Consider the following 19418-nt stretch of genomic DNA (forward strand, 5'->3'; position numbering starts at 1 on the left):
CTAGAAAGCAGGATTGTCAGCAGACCCAAATGCATATGTTTTCTGCTATGAGGGTGCTCATCAATACACCTAAAGATATATTTATATCTTTATAAATATCACACACACACACACACACACACACACACACACACACACACAGAAATGACACAGACTACTGCAGTAACATGGTTTTAAGACTGAGAGACAAACTAACCAGACCGTGGGAGCTTTATATTCAGCCAATTTAGAAACTTCGGAGGGTCATACAATAGCCTCAAGTGAAATTCTAAGAAGGAATACATAGTTCAGCATTTCAATTGGCAGATAAGCCATTCCGATTTTACCACTGGTCAAAATATTTTACCATTAAAAGAAAAAATGATTTGGAATCAGGAAACCTGGGTTCCACACCCAGCTCCCCTGAGTCCTGACACAATCTCTCTGAGCCTACTTCCTCATCTGCAAAATGCAGGAGGAGGGGGATTGTACCCAACAGGCCTGAGAAGATCATAGGAAGGAGGTAATGGAAGTAAAATAATGTTTACAGAAGAAAGTATTTTACTGAAGCATAAACATATGTAACTCTTTTACATAAGTTAGATATTGCAACTGAGTAGGCGTTCTGAAATGTAAGGTGTTCTACAAAATCTTTGTTGAATTTTGAGCTCAATGCAAGTCCTTCTGGTACCTGTATCTGTAACATTTCGCCTGCCTGCAGGTAATAATAATTTTTAAGTGGACTGAAGATGAAATTGTGCGATAAGGCAGGGAGAACACTTGAAAGACTGAGATTCACCTTTCAGTACTGTGAGGGCAAAAACACAAAACACATCTTCCTGTGGAAGGAACAGGACCTGCGATAAAATTAAACTCAGTGGTCAAGAGCCACGCTTGTCACTTTATTTGACCTTGTGTTACCCAAAGAAAAATAGAACAAGAGTCATTAGTGCAAAAGCACCTGGTTAAGTCACAGTGCTTTGTTTCTCATAAGAACAGTAATAATAAGAAATAAAATGTATATAGGGTTAAACAATTTTTATCATTTTTTTCATGTGCACCACCTTGAAATAGGGCTGGAAAAAAACAGGATTTGCCCACATGTGGGTCAGCTGTTATGCCTAGGAACATCATTTTATACAAAACTCAAGTGTGCATCAGCACAGCATTAAAACTATACCTTTCCACTATGCCCTCTCTCCTGAACTGCCATGCATATAACATAGTTGGGGGGTGAAAACATCTGTGGGATGAAAATAAAGTGATGCTTCAGGCTAAAAACTCAACTGCTTGCCAAACACCTCTTAAGAATGATCCACATGTGACTTAAATTCAAAATCAGCATGTTCATACTGAATTCACCTTCCTCTTAAATATCTTTTGCTCTTATTTTCATTGTTAGTTAATAATTCCACTCCTCTGAGATGTTCAATTTAAAATTTAGAATCATCTTTTAAAATCTTCCTCCCCACCCAGATCTCCAATAAAACCTAGTTGGCAGAATCTATATATTCTATATTCCCCGTCTATGGGTAATATTCTACGTAACCCATCACCACCCAGGACATCTTTTGTTTTCCTACAATCCTTCCTTGAGGTGTCCTTACTTTTCTCCTAGATTATTAGGGTGGCCCAACTTGACAAACAACTTGTCTCTTCACCACAATTTATCCTTCACTTGCCAACGAATTCATTTACCCAAATCTCAGACCTGACCACAGTCTTTCTTTGCTTTAAAACCTACTGTTTACAGAGGGAAATTTGTCCAGTCAACCAAGGATCCTGAGCCCGCCCCATACATCTCTTATCTGCCATTCCAGCTATATCTTACCCCTCACCACACTCAGTGCTTTATGATGCTTGCTGTTTTCTGGTCTGAAGCATCCTTCCCCGTAGATATGTCTGCAGGAGTTCCACTCTTCAAGACCTCAACTACCACTCTTCTACCAAGCCTGAGTGCTCAGAGACCTCTGTTCATAATCACTTTTTCTTCTCAAAGAGTCTTTGGGTTTTTCATGACACTTGACACAGTCTGCTTAGTTTACTCTGCATCCTCTGAGCTCCTAAAGGTACAAACTGCTTTATTCATCTTTGTCTATCAGACAGTGTCTAGCACAATGTCTTGCACTTAACTATCTTGAACATGATACAGACAAGTTGAGTTGAAGGTGATATATACATAGATATTTGGAAATTTTGTGCTTTTAAATTCACCCTGCATAATAATCATTAGTATTGTTATAATAATTATTCATATCTATTGTTATTATTGATTGAATCTAGCTAATAACTGAGATAACTAAGTCAACATCAACTTAAGTTTCCTATCAGAGCTTATCACAATGGAATAATACTCAGATGAAAACGATGACCATCATGAATGGGCATAAAAGTACTTGAATTTCTGCCTAGAGGTAAAGTAGCTCAGTAATTCTGACATCATCATCACTACCTGTACTCAAACTAAAGACTAAATCAGGTTTGCTACCATGCATGAACTCCTTCAGCAAATATATATTCAGGACCTGTTCAAGCAAGGTACTGAAAACAAAGTTGACAGGGTCCCTGAACTCAAGTGTAACAGGAGGAAAGATGAAAGGGCACACAGGATAGAAATATGACTTAGAACCTGATATCAACCACTCTCACAGCTATCCAGAATCAACCTCAGCCACCTTCAGTTCCTCCCTCTTCCAATATCCAACAGTGGGTGCCAACAGCCACATTCAGTCCCCCTTCTTGTTCCTTGCCTACATAAATGAAATCAAACTAGGTCTTCTAGTAGTTACACGGTGGACAAGTAAAATCCCCTTAAAGGGCATCATCATTTCATTCCGTTTCTCGAAAATTTTAAATTCTCTCATTCAAACAACCAGTATTTACTGAGTGTCTACCACGCATCAAAGACACATGGAAGCAAGAGAATTGTCCTTCATTTCATTTACAGAGCTTAAGGTCTCCTGAGTTATTCAGTCTAGGATTTGAGGTTCTCTACAATATGATATTAATCCAATTTCTCAGCTGCCTCTTCCATCACTTGCCCCAGACACAATGTCCTCTTCAGTGTTCCTGGCCATTTCCTTCCATGGGGGTTTCTTTAAATTGACTTTTCTCTCCTGGAGAGCTCTCTCTCCATATCCCTATACGTTCAAATCCTTTTCCTGCTTCAAGACTCTGCTGAAATGCTTCTTCCATAAACCATTCCACAAATGTTTACTTTTTAAAGTTAATAAATAAATGAGTAATTTAACCTCTGTAGGTCTTGCTGCATAATATCATCTTTTTTTTTTTTTTTCTAGGTAGCTCTCGAAAAGATGAAGAAAAATTCCCTAACAAAGCTAGAATTTACAAATTTGGGCAGCAGGAAAAGTTGCCCATAATGAATCTTGAGTTGGCTCTCTGGAGTATAGTTCAAACTGCTCAGTTTACAGTTGAGGAAGCTATGGACTAAAAAGGTTAAGTGAACTTTCCAAGATCACACAGCAAACCGGCAGAGCAGAGGCCCATCTGGTCTTGGTACTATATTCCTATGATATAATCTATATCACAACTGAATTTAAACTGAACAGGAAAGCTGTCTTTACTGCTTAAGCTGTTTCTTTTCTACCATGACAGAGACTGCACTGATTTAAAATTAAGATATTTAAAAAGAGGCTCACCTCCTTTTAAAAATGAAAGAAAGCTCATGTTTGAGTTCAGTTTAAAAAAAAAAAAAAAAGAAAAGGCAATCACAAACCCTGACCTGATGCTCTTTAGTCCTGAAAGAATCCTAAGGAGCCTAGTACAGGAATCTGAACATGATGAGTCAGCATGTGAATCATCAGAATTAAAAACAACTCTCTAAGTAACTTATTTCTGCCTCCTATGATGTCAATAATACTTGAAGAACTTAAAATGTGAACACAGAAATTTGCACAACATCTAAATCATACCACAAAATATACAACCAATTTACATGGATAAAGACTTACTCAAATGCCATCACTCCTTTGCAGGCAGCTCATTAACATGGGCATTAACTTTTTTTTTTTTTTTTTTTTTAAAGAGAAGCAGTCTAGGAGAACACTATAAAGTTCCAGGAATGAGAGTCTGGAATCCTCCAATCTAAACCTGAGGGTTAATAAAAATTCACCTTCAAAGGTAGGTTTTGTAGACCAATTTTCTATGCTTTCTCTAAGAGGGTGTGATGCTTAATTTTATATGTCAATTTGGCTGGGCCAGAGTGTCCAGATATTTGGTCAGAGACTATTCTGGATGTTTCTGCAAAGGGATTATTGGAATGAGATCAACATTTAAATCAGGGGACTTGTGGGTGGGCCTTACCTAGTTAGTTTAAGGCCCTAATAGAACAAAGACTGACCTCCCCAAGCAGGAGGAATTCTTCCAGCAGACTGGAACTGTAACTCTTCCTGGGTCTCCAGCCCCTGCTGGGCGACCCTGCAGATCTGGGACTTGATCTCCACAATCACGTGAGCAAATTCTTTAAAATAAATCTCTCTTCCTCTCTCTCACACACATCCTAATGATTCTGTTTCTCTGGAGAACCCTGACTAATAGAGCTATAATATGGGCTTATTCATGAGAATTGTAATCAGGAGGCTGTGTTCTTGCATCAGAACCTATGCTAGTTGCTTTGTCTGCAGCACAATACCCTCAACAGGTTGAAGGATAAGACCTGATTCCTGAAATCGTATTGTTCTAGTGGGTGCCAGCTGGGGGATGCATTGAATTTGGGCTCTCAGAAAGTGAGATGAGTCCTATATGCCTTCCCTGGTGACAGTAATGGCCGTCTCAGTGGATGGCCCAACTCAAAGAGCTCCTTGTAAAATAGCAAGAATCCAATTTAACAATGGTGTCCAAAGTTTCTTCACTTTTGGGAATCAGTGAAGCTTTTTTAAGTCTCCCTTGATGGGTATGACAGAATTCTCTATAAGGCTGAAGTCTCCTAGCTTTGGGTGGCTGGCTTCGGAGAGCCTTGAAAACAAGTTGCTTACTTACTGTAGCTCCATCAGAATACTACTTTGCTCATCTCAAACCTGGCCTAGATGCCTTAATGGCAGTTCCCACCATGATTATCCAATTAACAAGCATTAATTAAGTGAGGATAACAGCACTGAATCCTACTTGGAGACACAAAAAAGAATAAAAATCTCAGTTCATTTTCCCAGTACTTCCTCCCTGGTTTAACCTCTCCATTGTTCCTGTTTCCTTAAATAAAGATATCAAAAATAAAAAATAAGAATGTTACCAGGCAGGAGCACCTACAAAAGAAATTGGGGAAGGGAGGAGAGAAATGGATTAAGAGATGTGGAAGACAAAATTATTGACAGATTTATGAAAAAGTCAAGGGTTAACAGGGCCTGCTGATAAAACAATAGCTTCAGATGTGCACAGGATAACCCAATCTCTGTGGCAAGCCAGGTTTTGGGGATAGATATTCTCAGTATTATGCATAAAGTAGCTATATTTAAACCTGACAGAATGAGCATGTATGTTTAAGATGGCATATCAGGGAATGTACATGGATAAGACATTTAAAAAATTTATTAACATTATATTACATACTAATGTGGGCCAAGCAGGTAATGAAAGTCAGGGGAATAAGCTGGGTGTAATGCGATAGGAGCTAGTGGGGACTGTGGTGAAGGGGAGAATGCAGGCTGTCTTCAAAGGGGGATGCTCGTCACAGAAGCTGACTACTGCCTAGTGGGAATGTGGACCCATCATTGTCAGATCTGATTTTAGAGATGACAGAAATTTGGATTTTTCTTTATTTTTTTTTTTTTTAATTTTTGGCTGTGTTGGGTCTTCGTTGCTGCCCACAGGCTTTCTCTAGCTGTGTCGAGTGGGGGTTACTCTTCATTGAGGTGCGCAGGCTTTTCATTGCAGTGGCTTCTCTTGTTGCGGAGCACGGGCTCTAGGCACGTGGGCTTCAGTAGTTGTGGCTCGCGGGCTCTAGAGCGCAGGCTCAGTAGTTGTGGCGCACGGGCTTAGTTGCTCCGCGGCGTGTGGGATCCTCCTGGACCAGGGCTCGAACCCGTGTCCCCTGAATTGGCAGGTGGATTCTTAACCACTGCACCATCAGGGAAATCCCAGAAATTTAGATTTTTAAAATGTGTAATTCCCCTAAAGTTTAAAGGTAGGCAACAGATTTTAAAACTTACAAATTTAAAAACCTTTAAAACATCTCGTGGAGCCAAGATAAACACACTTGTAGGCCAGATATAGACCACGGGCATTATTAGGTGTTTCTGCGTCTCTGCAATCCTTGCGAGGGAGCCCAGGATCTTGTGGACCCTCACCACCTAACGCATTACAACACAAAGGGAGCTGTAAATTAAATTACACGAGTGAATAAACTCATTCTCAAAATTATGCTATTTAAAGCAATACCATTGAAAATGAGTTTGTCTTAGATTAAACCACAGCCTATTTTTTTCCACGTTAGATAATATTAATTCTTCACATCGTTCCTTCAACAAATATTGACGGAATACCTAATCACTATGCAGGACCCTGTACAAAATAATTAACTTCCAGGGCTCCTGAGTAAGAAGAGTTGATTGGTCTGAGAAGCAAAGTATCAAAATCATCTGAAAAAAGTCAATTTTCTGCTGCTTTGCAGGTTCTCTCTGTTGTCATCACAGTATAACCTTCAGGGTGTATTCTGCAGAATATTCTATAATAGAATGCTTTAAAGTCCCTCTCTCTTCAGAACTGGGCATTTTATTTTTTTAAAAATATGCATTATCAAGCTTTAGTGACAAAAATCAAATATGGATTATAAATCAGTAAAAATAAAATTCTAGGCCTAAAATATAAAAATTAGCCATTGGTTAAAATCAGTCATAAAAATATTGGCCTAGTGCTAACTTGTCCTTAATACAGTTGGAGAAGCAAGGTCAATGGGCTACAGATACAATGTTAGTAATAAATAGCTTGAGTGCTATTGGGCCACTGTTGCATTTTTAAAAATGGTTACAGGGCCCAGATATTTAAGAATGGACAAGATCCAGATATAAGACTGGTGATCCCTTATCGCAAGTCCACTTGCTTATATTTATTATAATGGCATTATTAATGCATATGCATGTGGCCAGTTCATGGGCATAAAGAGTTTGCTTTATAGGGAATTTCCTGGAGGTCCAGTGGTTAGGGCTCCGCACTTTCACTGCTGGGTTCAATCCCTCATCGGGGGGCTAAGATTCCACAAGCTGCGCAGCACAGTCCGTCCGCATTCCCCCCCCCCCCCCCAAAAAAGGAGTTTGCTTTATAGGACAGTAAAATCTTACAATTCGGAGGGACTTTTCTCAACAATCTTGAGTCCATTTTTCCTTAACTTCAGTCATTACCATATCGATCATCTTCAAAACCTTGGTCACATTCCCTTAATATTTTCATTTTAATTAATGTGTTTTTTAAATTTAGGTATATTTATTTTCAAAAGAAACTTTATGTTGCTTCCGTAAGAGAAAAAACAGTATCTCTTGACATAGAGGATAACCTGTTTTTAGTCATGTTCTTACACTGCTTCTCAAGACTGGGAGTTCTTCCTTTCTGCATTTAACTCTAACATGGACTCCCTGAGATTCAAAATGGAGACTTTTTCAGAGGGATTGAAATATAAGAAAGAGGGACTGAAAATGTCCACAGTAGGATACCGCAATGGTTAAAAAATGCAGATGAAAGAGTTTTATGAGAAACTGGAAAAAGGGCAGCTAAGGATTCCTACCCTGGTTCACAGCAATAACTTACTATTAACTCTTCCCATCTTTGAATCTTCATTAAAAAGGTGAAAGAGCCTCAATTTTATAAAGTATTTGTGTTTAGCCAATGACTGGAGAAGTGTCAGCTCAGTGTTCACTCCAAAAATTCCTACACACATTCTCTGGCAAGTGAGCTTCTTGTTCAGCCAAGAAGACTCAGTCTAAGAGAAGGGTAGTTGTCACTTGCCATTTTCAGCTGCAGACGGTTGTGATCAGATCTCTCTTTAAGAGGGAACCTGTTTTTTGTCATTTGTACATCTTCTGAACACTCAGCTTTATCATCCGAACTCTTCTGGTTTTACCAGATTCACCCCAAATGGCAGTTCTTGGCTCTGTCAACTACTCCTAGTAAGGAGAGAAGATTGCATTGCAGCTCCACAGTTTCCATTCTACATTCAACACGGAAGTCCAGCCTCTAAAGGAGGAACAGCCTCTCATACTAATCTGCTTGCTCAGCATGGGTCCTGCTAGAAGTATAATTCAAGTCTCTTAGATGTTAAACTGAACTAAATGAGAAATTCCTGGAGGGCAGAAACTACATTTTATGGTTTATTATAGTCACTTAAAGGTAGACCAGTAGTTTTTGTCAAATGGCTGGATGGACTGCATCTCAGACCTCAAGCCTTATCTTAGCACATTCAAAATGGAAGCCACTGTCTTTACTCCAAAACATTTTGATGTAAGTCTTCCCAAACTTGAGATGTGTACATTGTGTGTATGCATGTATGGCCATTTTCACAAGTCAGCAAATTCTCTTCTACAGCATGGCTGCATCTTATGTTATCACTTTTATGAATGTGATGTAATTTCCTTAACTAATCTATTATTAGAAATTTAGGAATATTTACAATATTCTCTATTCTAAATGGCACTACAATGACTCTCTTTACAAATTTATCTTTATAAACATGTAATTATTTCCTTGTGATATTCTTCCAAATGACCAGATCAAATAAGATGCACACTTAAAAAAAAATTGAAGTACAGCTGATTCACAATATTGTGTTAGTTTCAGGTGTACAGCAAAGTACTTCAGATATATATCTTTTTTTCTGATTCTTTTCCATTATAGGTTATTACAAGATATTGAATATAGTTCCCTGTGCTTTACAGTAAATCCTTTGTTTATTTTATATATGGTTGTATCTGTTAATCCCATACTCCTAATTTATCTAACCCCCCACTTCCCCTTGGGTAACCATAGCTTTGTTTTCTATGTCTGTGTTTCTGTTTTGTAAATAAATTCACTTGTACTACATTTTAGATTACAGTGATATCATATAAGTGATATCATATAATGTTTGTCTTTTTCTGTCTGACGGACTTCACTTAGTATGATAATCTCTAGGTCTAGATGCACACTTCTGAAGTTCACAGAATCTTTGGTGATGCCATCCACCTGGTATAGTACTCTGCTTAGAGGAACCACGGCACCTCTCTGCTGTGTCACATTTTGCCCGAACTATTTATTATGTTCAGTATTTGGCCCCCACCCAATAATTTTTTAATTTCTTTAGAGTAGAAATTACTCTCAAGTAGAAATTCCATCCCCTTACTCATCTCCATATTCAAACCATTCCAGATTCCAACAAATAGTAATCAAACACAATTGCGAGGTACTGGGATGAAAATGGATGAGGTGTAATCCCTGCCTAGAACAGCAGGGGAGGCAGACCTACCAACAACTACATGTGATACATTCAGTTCTACACTGTAATAGAGACGGAGGAAACTTACTATGGGAACAAAGATGAGGGAGCAGTGAATTCCTCCAGGGCAAAGGTAAACAAGGAGAGGGGAAAAAAAGAGGTAACAGGAAGCTATGGAGGGAGGCAAATTATTGAGTTACTTCTTGAAACATTAATAGAAATTCACGAGGGGGGAAAATAATGGGAAGGTGACATACCGGGTAGATTTACAAGTAGACGCCAGTCAATTCAAGCTTTTTGTTTCATCTAGAGTAGTTCCACCTAGGAATTTCATGAAGATCTCCCATCTTCTGAGGCAACTTCTGCACTACTGACATTTTGCGCCAGATAATTCTTTGTTTTGCAGGGCTGTCCTGTGCATTATAGGACGTTTGCAGCATCCCTGGCCTCTCCTCACTACATGTCAGTAGCAACTGTCCCCACCTTCCAATTGTGACAACTGAAAATGTTTCCAGGCATTGCCAAATATCCCTGGGGATGAAGGGGAGTGGAAATCACCCTGGTTGAGAACCAGTGTTTTAAGCGTAATTCTAGTTCTAAGGACTTCTCCCTTACTATACTATCTTTTCTCTCAGTCAGGAAATGATTTTTTCTTTGGTTCAAAGCCCTACTGGACACTTATTTTATTTTTAGGTTAGAGACAAACTGTCAAAAACATTAAGTTACTGATGCCCCAACTATAAAAATGATATCAGTAACGAAAAATGAAATGTTCACTATGATAGGAAAGTATGTGTATTATGGCTGATATTTGTTCAGAACATTACGATTTGCAAAATACTTTCATAGTTGATTTTACTGAATGCTCACAACATCCTGTGAAGTATCCATCATGGATCCCATTCTAGGGATGAAGACAGGCTGGGTCAAAGACATCAAATATCTGAGACCACCTGAGTATTAAGTCCTGGAGCTAAGATTCATATCCGTACAGTCTCATTCCAAATTGTATACACTTTCCATTTAGTTTAGTAAACAACTAATATGAGCTTCTCTAGGTTGCAGACAGGGTAAGCCAGACAGAAAGACTCATCTTAACATCACACAGATGGAAAAATAAAATGACTTGAGGATGCTCTGCTACCTACATAGCCCACGAAGAAGCTGTAATAAGTAAAAACTTCTTTGTGGAAGCAAAGCATCACTTAACTACCAAAAAACTATGTTGTCTCCATCCTTTGCATAGCTTCAAGCGTGCTTATTATGCAAAAAGAAGAGTGATACATACTAAATATGCTAACATTTACATTCATAATTTTTAAAGTACGTTAACTTATTTTAGTCATTCTATTGTAAATAGCCAATTCTAAATTGGTATAATAGAGATTATTATCCACTGACAGAAAACTGTGCATACAAATAAACATTAAGTAACTAGATTATGGTCACACAGATAATTAGAGACTAAATCAAAATTAAGTTCTTTGTACCTCTAGATAAGTGTTCTTTCCCCTCCAAGCAGCTTCCAGCATCACATGACCCTACACCCCTCCAGATATAAATATCACTATGCCAATAAATAAAAATATCCTCAACCATTCTGTTTCAATATTATCTGAAGCCACATCTACCTTGGTAGTTTTAAACACACTATAAAGTATGAAGTGGGAATTTTTTCTACTCTTGTATCAAAGATAAAAAGCATTCCCTTAAATTAGGCAAATTAGCAGAATCAGTTAAACTGTCTTATTCATGACGCATTAGTTAACACATGAAAAAAATGTTTGCAATCTTCTAGACTTAGTCAACTCTGTACTCAAACAATACTTGATACTTCTGAACCTGGACTGCAGCCTGACAAAAAGGCAAGCAGGGAAGGTCCATGAGTTTCCTGGATATAGTCACACTTCTTTAAGAATTACTTGTCTATGTTAAGGTAAAGGGCTAATTTAAGACAGGACTACATTTTGCAATAAACAAACAGGTATTTTAAATAATATGAATGGAAAGCCATTCAACTCCTGGTTTAAACAACAAGAAAAAATTCCAAGTCTTACTCCATCATAGAAGGTGGGATAGTACAGCAGTCTTGAATCGCAGTTAGGGGAGAGGTCAGGTGAGCTGTGTAGGATGCTTCTACGACTTGCTTGTTTCGGTTGACCACATCCAAGTAACGGTTGAACTTCTCTCGGATTTTTTTGGCTAGCTGTAGGATGAGAGTAAGCAAAATAAATCGAAAGACCAGGACAATAGCCCGTTGTACTTTTTCCTATAAGCTCATCAATTTGTGTCACAAGCTGCCTGTAGTAAACTTCAGATAAGATAAACACACACCCAAGTGTTATTTCATTGTGTAAACTGAAATAAAAATTGCAAAATGCCCAGAAGGCACAGAAGGATACTTCAACAGCAGTAAAATAATAACTGCTATCTTACAATAGATTATAATACATTAAGAACTACCCATGTGCTCAAATTCAGATAAAACAATACTGATCCACAAAATGCCTCGCTGGAGACAACAAAGTCTGTTGTTGATATTATTGTCGGCATGACAGTGGGTATTAGGAGTTACAGAGCAACAATAGTGATTGGAAGAAAAAATGCCACTATTCATGGTTCTCGATTCCCACAGATTTTTCAGGAGGAAAACACTTGAAGGAAGGGAAATGATATTCAGTATCTTCTGCTACACAACTCCAGGGGGCGCCATTCACAGCCTTCCATGTGAATGGCAAATCCCTGAAGTTGTGCAACGCAGGCATCCATACAAAACAAAATATATTGTTAGAAATAGATCTGTGTTTGGTCTGTTACACCTTTAACACGGACAAATGTCTTTCTTAACTGCTGTGAACAGAACACTTCATCATAATACACTTTCATATGGGGATAGCAAAAGCAAATTGCTAAGCATACTGCTTTTTTCTCCATTGTTCCCACCAAATATCACAGCTTAATTAGAGATCTCTAAGGAAAACAGTGTTGTTTTTCTTCCCCTTAAACAAAATGTTACCCAAATGCAATGACTGATAGAATTATTGCTAATTGGTTTTGTAGAGCTATTCATTATCAGCACACTAGAGGAGAACTAATCATCTCCTTTGGGTCATGCATCTCACACAATCCAACAGCTTGGAGGCTGAGAACATGGAGCCAAATCAGAATATCTTCGTTTGTTATTTTCAAGCCGATTTTCAAATTTGCTTCAAATTTCCCACCTACAAGTGTCATTCTTCATTGCCCTTGGGAACAAATGTTCTGTAACAGGATAAAGATAAGGTGTGCTTGAAAGGACTGAAATTCCAAATAACATCTTCATAAATTCAATTCTAAAATGAAAAGGGAAATTGCAAACACTTCTTTCCCTCACACGTATCCAAACACACAAACACTTGAGAAATACCCCAGTGTTTCTTCTACACATTTGGAGAATTCTAACTTAAAGTCAGATCTAGCTCATCATGATATTCTTTTTTTTTTTAAATTGGAGTATAATTGCTTCACAATGTTGTGTTAGTTTCTGCTGTACAATGAAGTGAATCAGCTATATGTATGTGTATATCCCCTCCCTCTTGCACCTCCCCACCCCCCATCCCACCCATCTAGGTCATCACAGAGGACTGAGCTGAGCTCCCTGAGCTGTACAGCAGGTTCCCACTAGCTGTCTATTTTACACATGATAGTGTATTTATGTCAAACCTAATCTCTCAGTTCATCTCAGCCTCCCCTTCCCCCCCATGTCCACACATCTGTTCTCTACATCTGCGTCTCTATTCCTGCCCTGGAAATAGGTTCATCTGTACTATTTTTCTAGATTCCACATACATGCATTAACATATGATATTTTTCTCTTTCTGACTTATTTCACTCTGGATGACAGACTCTAGGTCCATCCACATCTCTACAAATGACCCCATTTTGTTCCTTTTTATGGCTGAGTAATATTCCATTGTATATATGTACCACATCTTCTTTATCCCTTCATCTTGTCGATGGACATTTAGGTTTCCGTGACCTCGCTATTGTAAACAATGCTGCAATGAACATTGGCTTACATGTGCCTTTTTGAATTAAGGTTTTCTCAGGGTATATGCCCAGTAGTGGGATCTCTGGGTCGTATGGTAGTTCTATTTTTAGTTTTTTAAGAAACCTCCATACTGTTCTTCACAGTGGCTGTATCAATTTACATTCCCACCAACAGTGCAAGAGGGTTCCCTTTTCTCCACACCCCATCCAGCATTTATTGTTCATAGAGTTTTTGATGATGGCCATTCTGACTGGTGTGAGGTGATACCTCATTGTATTGATTTGCGTTTCTCTAATAATTAGTGATGCTGAGCATCTTTTCATGTGCCTCTTGGCCATCTGTATGTCTTCTTTGGTGAAATGTCTATTTAGGTCTTCTGCCTATATTTTGATTGGGTTGTTTGTTTTTTTGATATTGAGCTGCATGAACTGTTTGTATATTTTGGGGATTAATCCTTTGTCTGTTGTTTCGTTTGCAAATATCTTCCCCCATTCTGAGGGTTGTCAGATCTAGCTCATCATGATATTCTAATTTGACTCACTGCCTATTTTTTAATGGGCTAAGAATGGCTCTTACATTTTTAAATGTAATTTTTTAAAAGGTATTTTGTGATATTTAATAACTATATGAAATTTAAATTTCAGTGTTCATAAGTTTTATTGAAACAGTCATTTGTTTACATATTGTTTCTGGCTGCTTTCATTATGCAATTGCAGAGTTAAGTAGTTGGAATAGAGACTGTATGGCTTGCTTTGCTATAGGCAGAAGTCAGAAGCCCTAACATGTTCAAGATTGATCCATAACTCCAGGAATTTTATAAAAATTTGCTCCCCATTTAGAAGTGGGGGTCCCTCTACACCCACTGCTTGAATCTGGGTAGGCTTATGATGGCTTCTACCAGTAGCATAGCGAAAGTGACACTATGTAACTTGCAAGGCTAGGTCATAAAGGGCCATGCAGCTTCCGCCTGTCTCTCTTGGAATGCTCTCAACTACCATGCTGTCAGAAGTCCAAGACACATGGAGGGGGCACAGTCAAGTGGGCCCTAAGTGAGCAAGTCTTCATCCCAGTCCTTGCTCCGGATATGAGTCAAGAAGCCTTTGGAAAATTCCAGCCCCCAGCCTTCGCTGATGGAACCCCAGACATTACGGAACAGAGGTGCCATCCTTGCAATGCCTGAACCACAGAATCCGTAGGCATAAAGAAACAGTTGTTTATGTCACTAAGTTTGGGATGCTTTCTAATGCAGCAACAAGTAACCGGAACACCCAGGATAGGTGGAATTCCACCCTAAGATAAACATGTTGAAGCTAAGCTAAACAAAGCTGCTCAGACAGAAGCACTGCCACTAAATCATCAGAATTATCGAGACTGTAGCCTGTGGATTATAAACCTGTTGCAACGAGATTTCAGGGTTCTTCAGAAAATCATAACAGCTGCCATACAGTGGTACTTACCATATGCTAGGCACAAGGACCCTACAATGTAGGTATTGTCATCTTATATCAACGAGCCACAAAATAAAAGGACCCACTCACTCATTCAGAACTCAGAACTGTCTTGCTTATAAAACCTGTGTGTTCACTTGCTCAGCTATGGTGCCCCAGACAAACCTAACTTAAGAGAAGCTGCAACATGATCAGCCATAGCACAGAGTGGGCTGGCCGTGGAACTAAGTGTTCCCTGGGTTGCGGAACCCAAGGGGGGTGGTGGTTACTGGCTGATGGGAGATTGGCCCTGCCCAGGGGTGGGGGAGCAGGGGGTGGTATCTGCCTTTGGCCTCCTGGTTAGGGTAAGCCTCAAGCTGCATTCTTCATAGGTGGAGGCACTAACTTGCACGCAGAGCCCAGACACAGAAGGCAATGAACAAAAGGTCTCAGAAGCAAGCTCTCTCCACTAGGATTCGCACCTCTTGGTCAGAAACCCCTCAGTGTTTCATACTGCGACACCCTATCTTGTTTATTTAAAACAAATAATTGCCAACATCTGTTGAGGGATAACTATGTGTAGGGCACTATTCTGAGCATCCCACAAGCATATATGAATTTAATCCTTCAAAGAACCCTATAAAGTACACATCTCCATCTTCTAGAAGTGGACACTGAAGGTTAAATAACTCATTCAAGGTCACAAAGCCAGTAAGCAGTAAAGCTGGGATCCAAAGCCAATAGCATTCTGCTTTAGAAACAAAGCTCTGGCCTTTATGCAACACTGCTTCACTCTGTAAATACACAGACCAACAACCTCCCTCGCCCCATTTCTTTTCAAACCCATTTGAACAAATGCTGTGAAATTCTCGGCAGGATACCATAAGCAATACACAGCCTCATTACTTTATAATAAGAATTAGATTATTAATAGTTTACATTTCATTTAAAATTCTTCATAATTCCTATGAAAATCAAAAAATCGAAGAAGTTTAGAACTGCTAAATTCTACCGCCAATATGAAAAAAGGGATGGGGCCGAATTTGAAATAATGTATCCTCCGAAACAATGCCTATCTGTTATTACCTGACTACTGTGGTATCAGTTCCACTGAACTAACTTAAACTGTTCTGATTACCCCACGGTGTTCCAGTTTGTTCATAACCTGGAAGGAGAACAGAATGAATGTACCATTCCTATCCTGCAGGAAGTGAACTTCAGAATTCAGTATTTTCCTCTGGGTTTTCATCTGAGTTAATTTATCTGTCATCAAAGAGCAGTAAGATGAAATTGTAATTCCTATTTTATGTGTGAAAAAACAGAGGCATGTGGAGCTTGAGGGTCTCTGGACTCCCGGGGGGTGGCTGGCCTCCTGTGACCCCACTGCCTGAGATGACCCACCCCTGTGCCCTTTGGACAAGGGCTGTGACAGTCACTCACAGTAGAAACCTCACGCTCCACCGCGGGGTAGTTTTTCCCTTTCGAAAAGCAATCTCTTTTAGCATGCCAACCAAATCCAGGTTGCTCGGCAAGCATAACAGAATCTATTAGAGTAAAGATAGCCCACAGAAAGATTAAATCCTGAATGTATCTGTTAAACGCAAGCGAACTGGCTACCAAGGCGGAACCTTCCAAGAGGCCAGACAGATTCTGGGTGTGTATCCTGCCACGATCCCTGCAGACAGGAGAAAACAAAGGACGTTCTCAGCAAAAAGCTACAGGTGGACCCACAATCCTCCTCACTGTAATTAAAAACATTTTTCTTTCCACGGCTCAGCTTTCATCTTTTATCCTTCTTTATCCTCTCCCCTTCATCCCCTAAGGGGTTCCTGAATGCTGATGAGATGACGGGACTGAAACCATCTTGTCATCCTTTGGGTCAATTCTTCAGCTAGCCAGCATCCAGCCACGGGTCAAATGATGAGTAGGTAGCGCGCCGGTCCCCATGGGAACAGATTCTAATTTGTCATCATCTCCAGTGACAACGTTTCATCACAACATCAATGAATTTCTTTCTTGCTGAATTTCACTTCCCTTAATTTTCCCATAGACATTTCTGTCATTTGCATACTTCCCCAGAGCCCCCCCCCTTTTTTTTAAAGCTCTTTTTACCTTAGCTTTATACTTTCGAAGAGTGGAGGTGGGGTGGGCACACAGTTAGAACAAGGTAAAAGAAAACAAAAATGCAAAGGCATAGTACACACTTTATTTATGCCTCTTTCCTGAAAGGAAGAGCCAGAAGGAGTTTTGAATGTTAGGGAAAGGTTTAGTTAAAATACATAACAATGATGTTGACAGGCACAGACAGGAAAGGTACCCTAGGGAACTGAAGATTCATAGCAAAATTCCTCTTGAATGTAGAAGAGTTTAACATTTGACATTCAGAAACCTCTGTGCCATGGTAAGAATTTAATAGCTGATCCCCCTTTCCTTCGATTCCAGCCTTATTTACTCAAGAAAATAAACCTTTCGTTTTCCAGCAAGTTTCAGGATTTGGTTACTTAAATGTCCGTGACATAGTTTTAAGTATACTCAAGCACAAGGATTTAGCATCTCCGAACATCACACCATTGCTTTCCAGAGTTCAAGGAGGAAACCTTCTCACTGTTTCATGTTGTACACTGTTTATGGGATATAAGAAACACCCTACCCTTGCTATTATTTTTATTAGTAGCAGTTGTAATATTCCAGACAGCTCTCCCAATTATTAGCTGGGAAACTAGGCCAGTTCTTTGACTTCCCTTAGCCTTGGTGTCCTCATGAGTAGAACAGGACAACATAGTTTCAAGGGCTTCTTGTTATGTTCAAATGAAACAATGAGTATATAAAGCCCAGGATGAGTACAAGGGATTATTCTCATTGTTATACCCCAGTCTCTGGACTAGGAAGAGAGCATATTGTGGTGACAAGGAAATAACGTAGGGTTTAAATTTGCCAGTAATAGAGCCATAAGTAACGGGAGAGGGACTACCTGAACGTTAACCATTTTACTCACTCATTTAGCTCATGCTCATGCTTAATCCTCCACAGGAAACCTGGCACACGGTCTGGAGGGGAAAAAAGCATTTTTTCCCTTAAATATTAACAGCAAAATGGCACAAAGAGCTTAAGCTTTGGAGTCAAAGAAATTTGAGTTAAGTCAAGCTCTGTCACTTACTCAGTAAACGGAACCAAGTAAATTATTTCTCTAACCCTCAACTTAATTACCTCTAAACTGGAAATAACAATTGCTGCTTCATGATATTGCTTGAGAACTAAGAGGGATAATGCTTATGAAGTATCTAGCAGAGTGTCTAACAGATTGTATGTGCCAAATAAATGGTAGTGACTGTTGTTTTACTCTTGTTGTTCTTACTACTATTATTGTCATTGTTGTGATTATTTGGGGGACTTTCTGTACTGACTCAGGTTCTGTGAGTGGAGAATCCCAAAGAGCATAGGAAGAGTCAGGAGGGTTGTGTTAACACAGGGCTATGACCTTACCACGGCTGTGGGTGCCTCTTCCACAGCACTGTGTCACGTAGGTTACATAGTTAACAGTCGTAGGTAGTTTGGGACTCTCCTGGGATCCTCTTTTTCTAAACTTAAGGATCTAATAAGACTTTACTCTTGTGTCACACTTTGCCATTTTCAAAGCGTTTTTACCTGACTCGTCTCACGTGTGCCTTCCAACAACCCTGGGAGCTAGGCAGAGCAGATATTCCCTGCCCCTTCTCTACAATCAGGAAATCAAGGCTCAGTTGTGCGCCCAAGCTCATGCTGAGTAAGTGCAGAAAACAAAGAGACCATTGCTTCTAATCCCCAGCTCCACTCTCTTTCTGCTACAAGCTCCTCCAAATTGCAGAAAAGTGTGAACTCTCCCAGATCAAATGATCTAAGTTCTACTCATTCTTCCACTCCCAGCCCCACTTTTGCCTCTTTGAAGCCTCCTCAGGACCTTCTTTCCCCAAATTGCCTAGGACTCTGCACCTGTGCCACTCATTGTTGGTCTTTCCTCATTTAAAGATTCCATTTCCCCCAAGAAACTAATAACATAACAATAATTAGCATTTACCCACTGCTTACTATGTGCCAGGCACTTTGAAAGTGCAACTTTATGTGATGCCTTTTTTTTTTTTAATGCTTACAATGCTTGGTAATTGCTATATGCTATTTTTATAGATAGTTCTGATAGATTAACCTGCCCAAGGTCAATCAGCTAATAAAAATAATTAGATCGAACCCATGCTCTTGAACCACTGCACTACGCAGTTTTCTTTCATGTATACCTAGCATTGAGAAGAGACTTAAAAGGTTCCTTACTGTATTCATTTCCCCTCAATCTACCGTTACTTGCCATATTGGAAAAACCTGCTTTCAGTTCAAAAAAGGGCAGATAACTTAGAATATTGCTCATACCTGGTTCAAGCCAATCAGAAACTCTGGGCCTGTCCAGTTCCCTATCTTCATCTGCTTCCTGGATAATATAAGCTGCTCTGGAGTAAGTCTCGCTGAGTAAAGAGGACCAGTTCAGAGAAGGTACCCTGATGGCAACTGGCCATAGTTGTGATATGGCTGTCGATCCACT

General features: G+C 39.4%; 1 protein-coding gene across 4 annotated transcripts in view; it reads right to left on the reverse strand.

The window, feature by feature from the left end:
- The window catches only part of CACHD1 (cache domain containing 1), a 228849-nt gene that overhangs the window by 105558 nt on the left and 103873 nt on the right, over nucleotides 1-19418 (reverse strand). For all 4 annotated transcript variants that reach the window (XR_014234715.1, XM_082356506.1, XM_082356505.1 and 1 more), the window contains one exon: nucleotides 11452-11600. Coding sequence is in view for 3 of the 4 variants with exons in the window: in XM_082356506.1 (XP_082212632.1) it covers nucleotides 11452-11600 (149 nt within the window). In the remaining variant the exon portion in view is untranslated. The remainder of the gene's footprint in view (nucleotides 1-11451; nucleotides 11601-19418) is intronic.

Source organism: Balaenoptera borealis (genome assembly GCF_965194805.1).
Source record: "Balaenoptera borealis genome assembly, chromosome: 1".
Taxonomy (NCBI): Eukaryota; Metazoa; Chordata; class Mammalia; order Artiodactyla; family Balaenopteridae; genus Balaenoptera; species Balaenoptera borealis.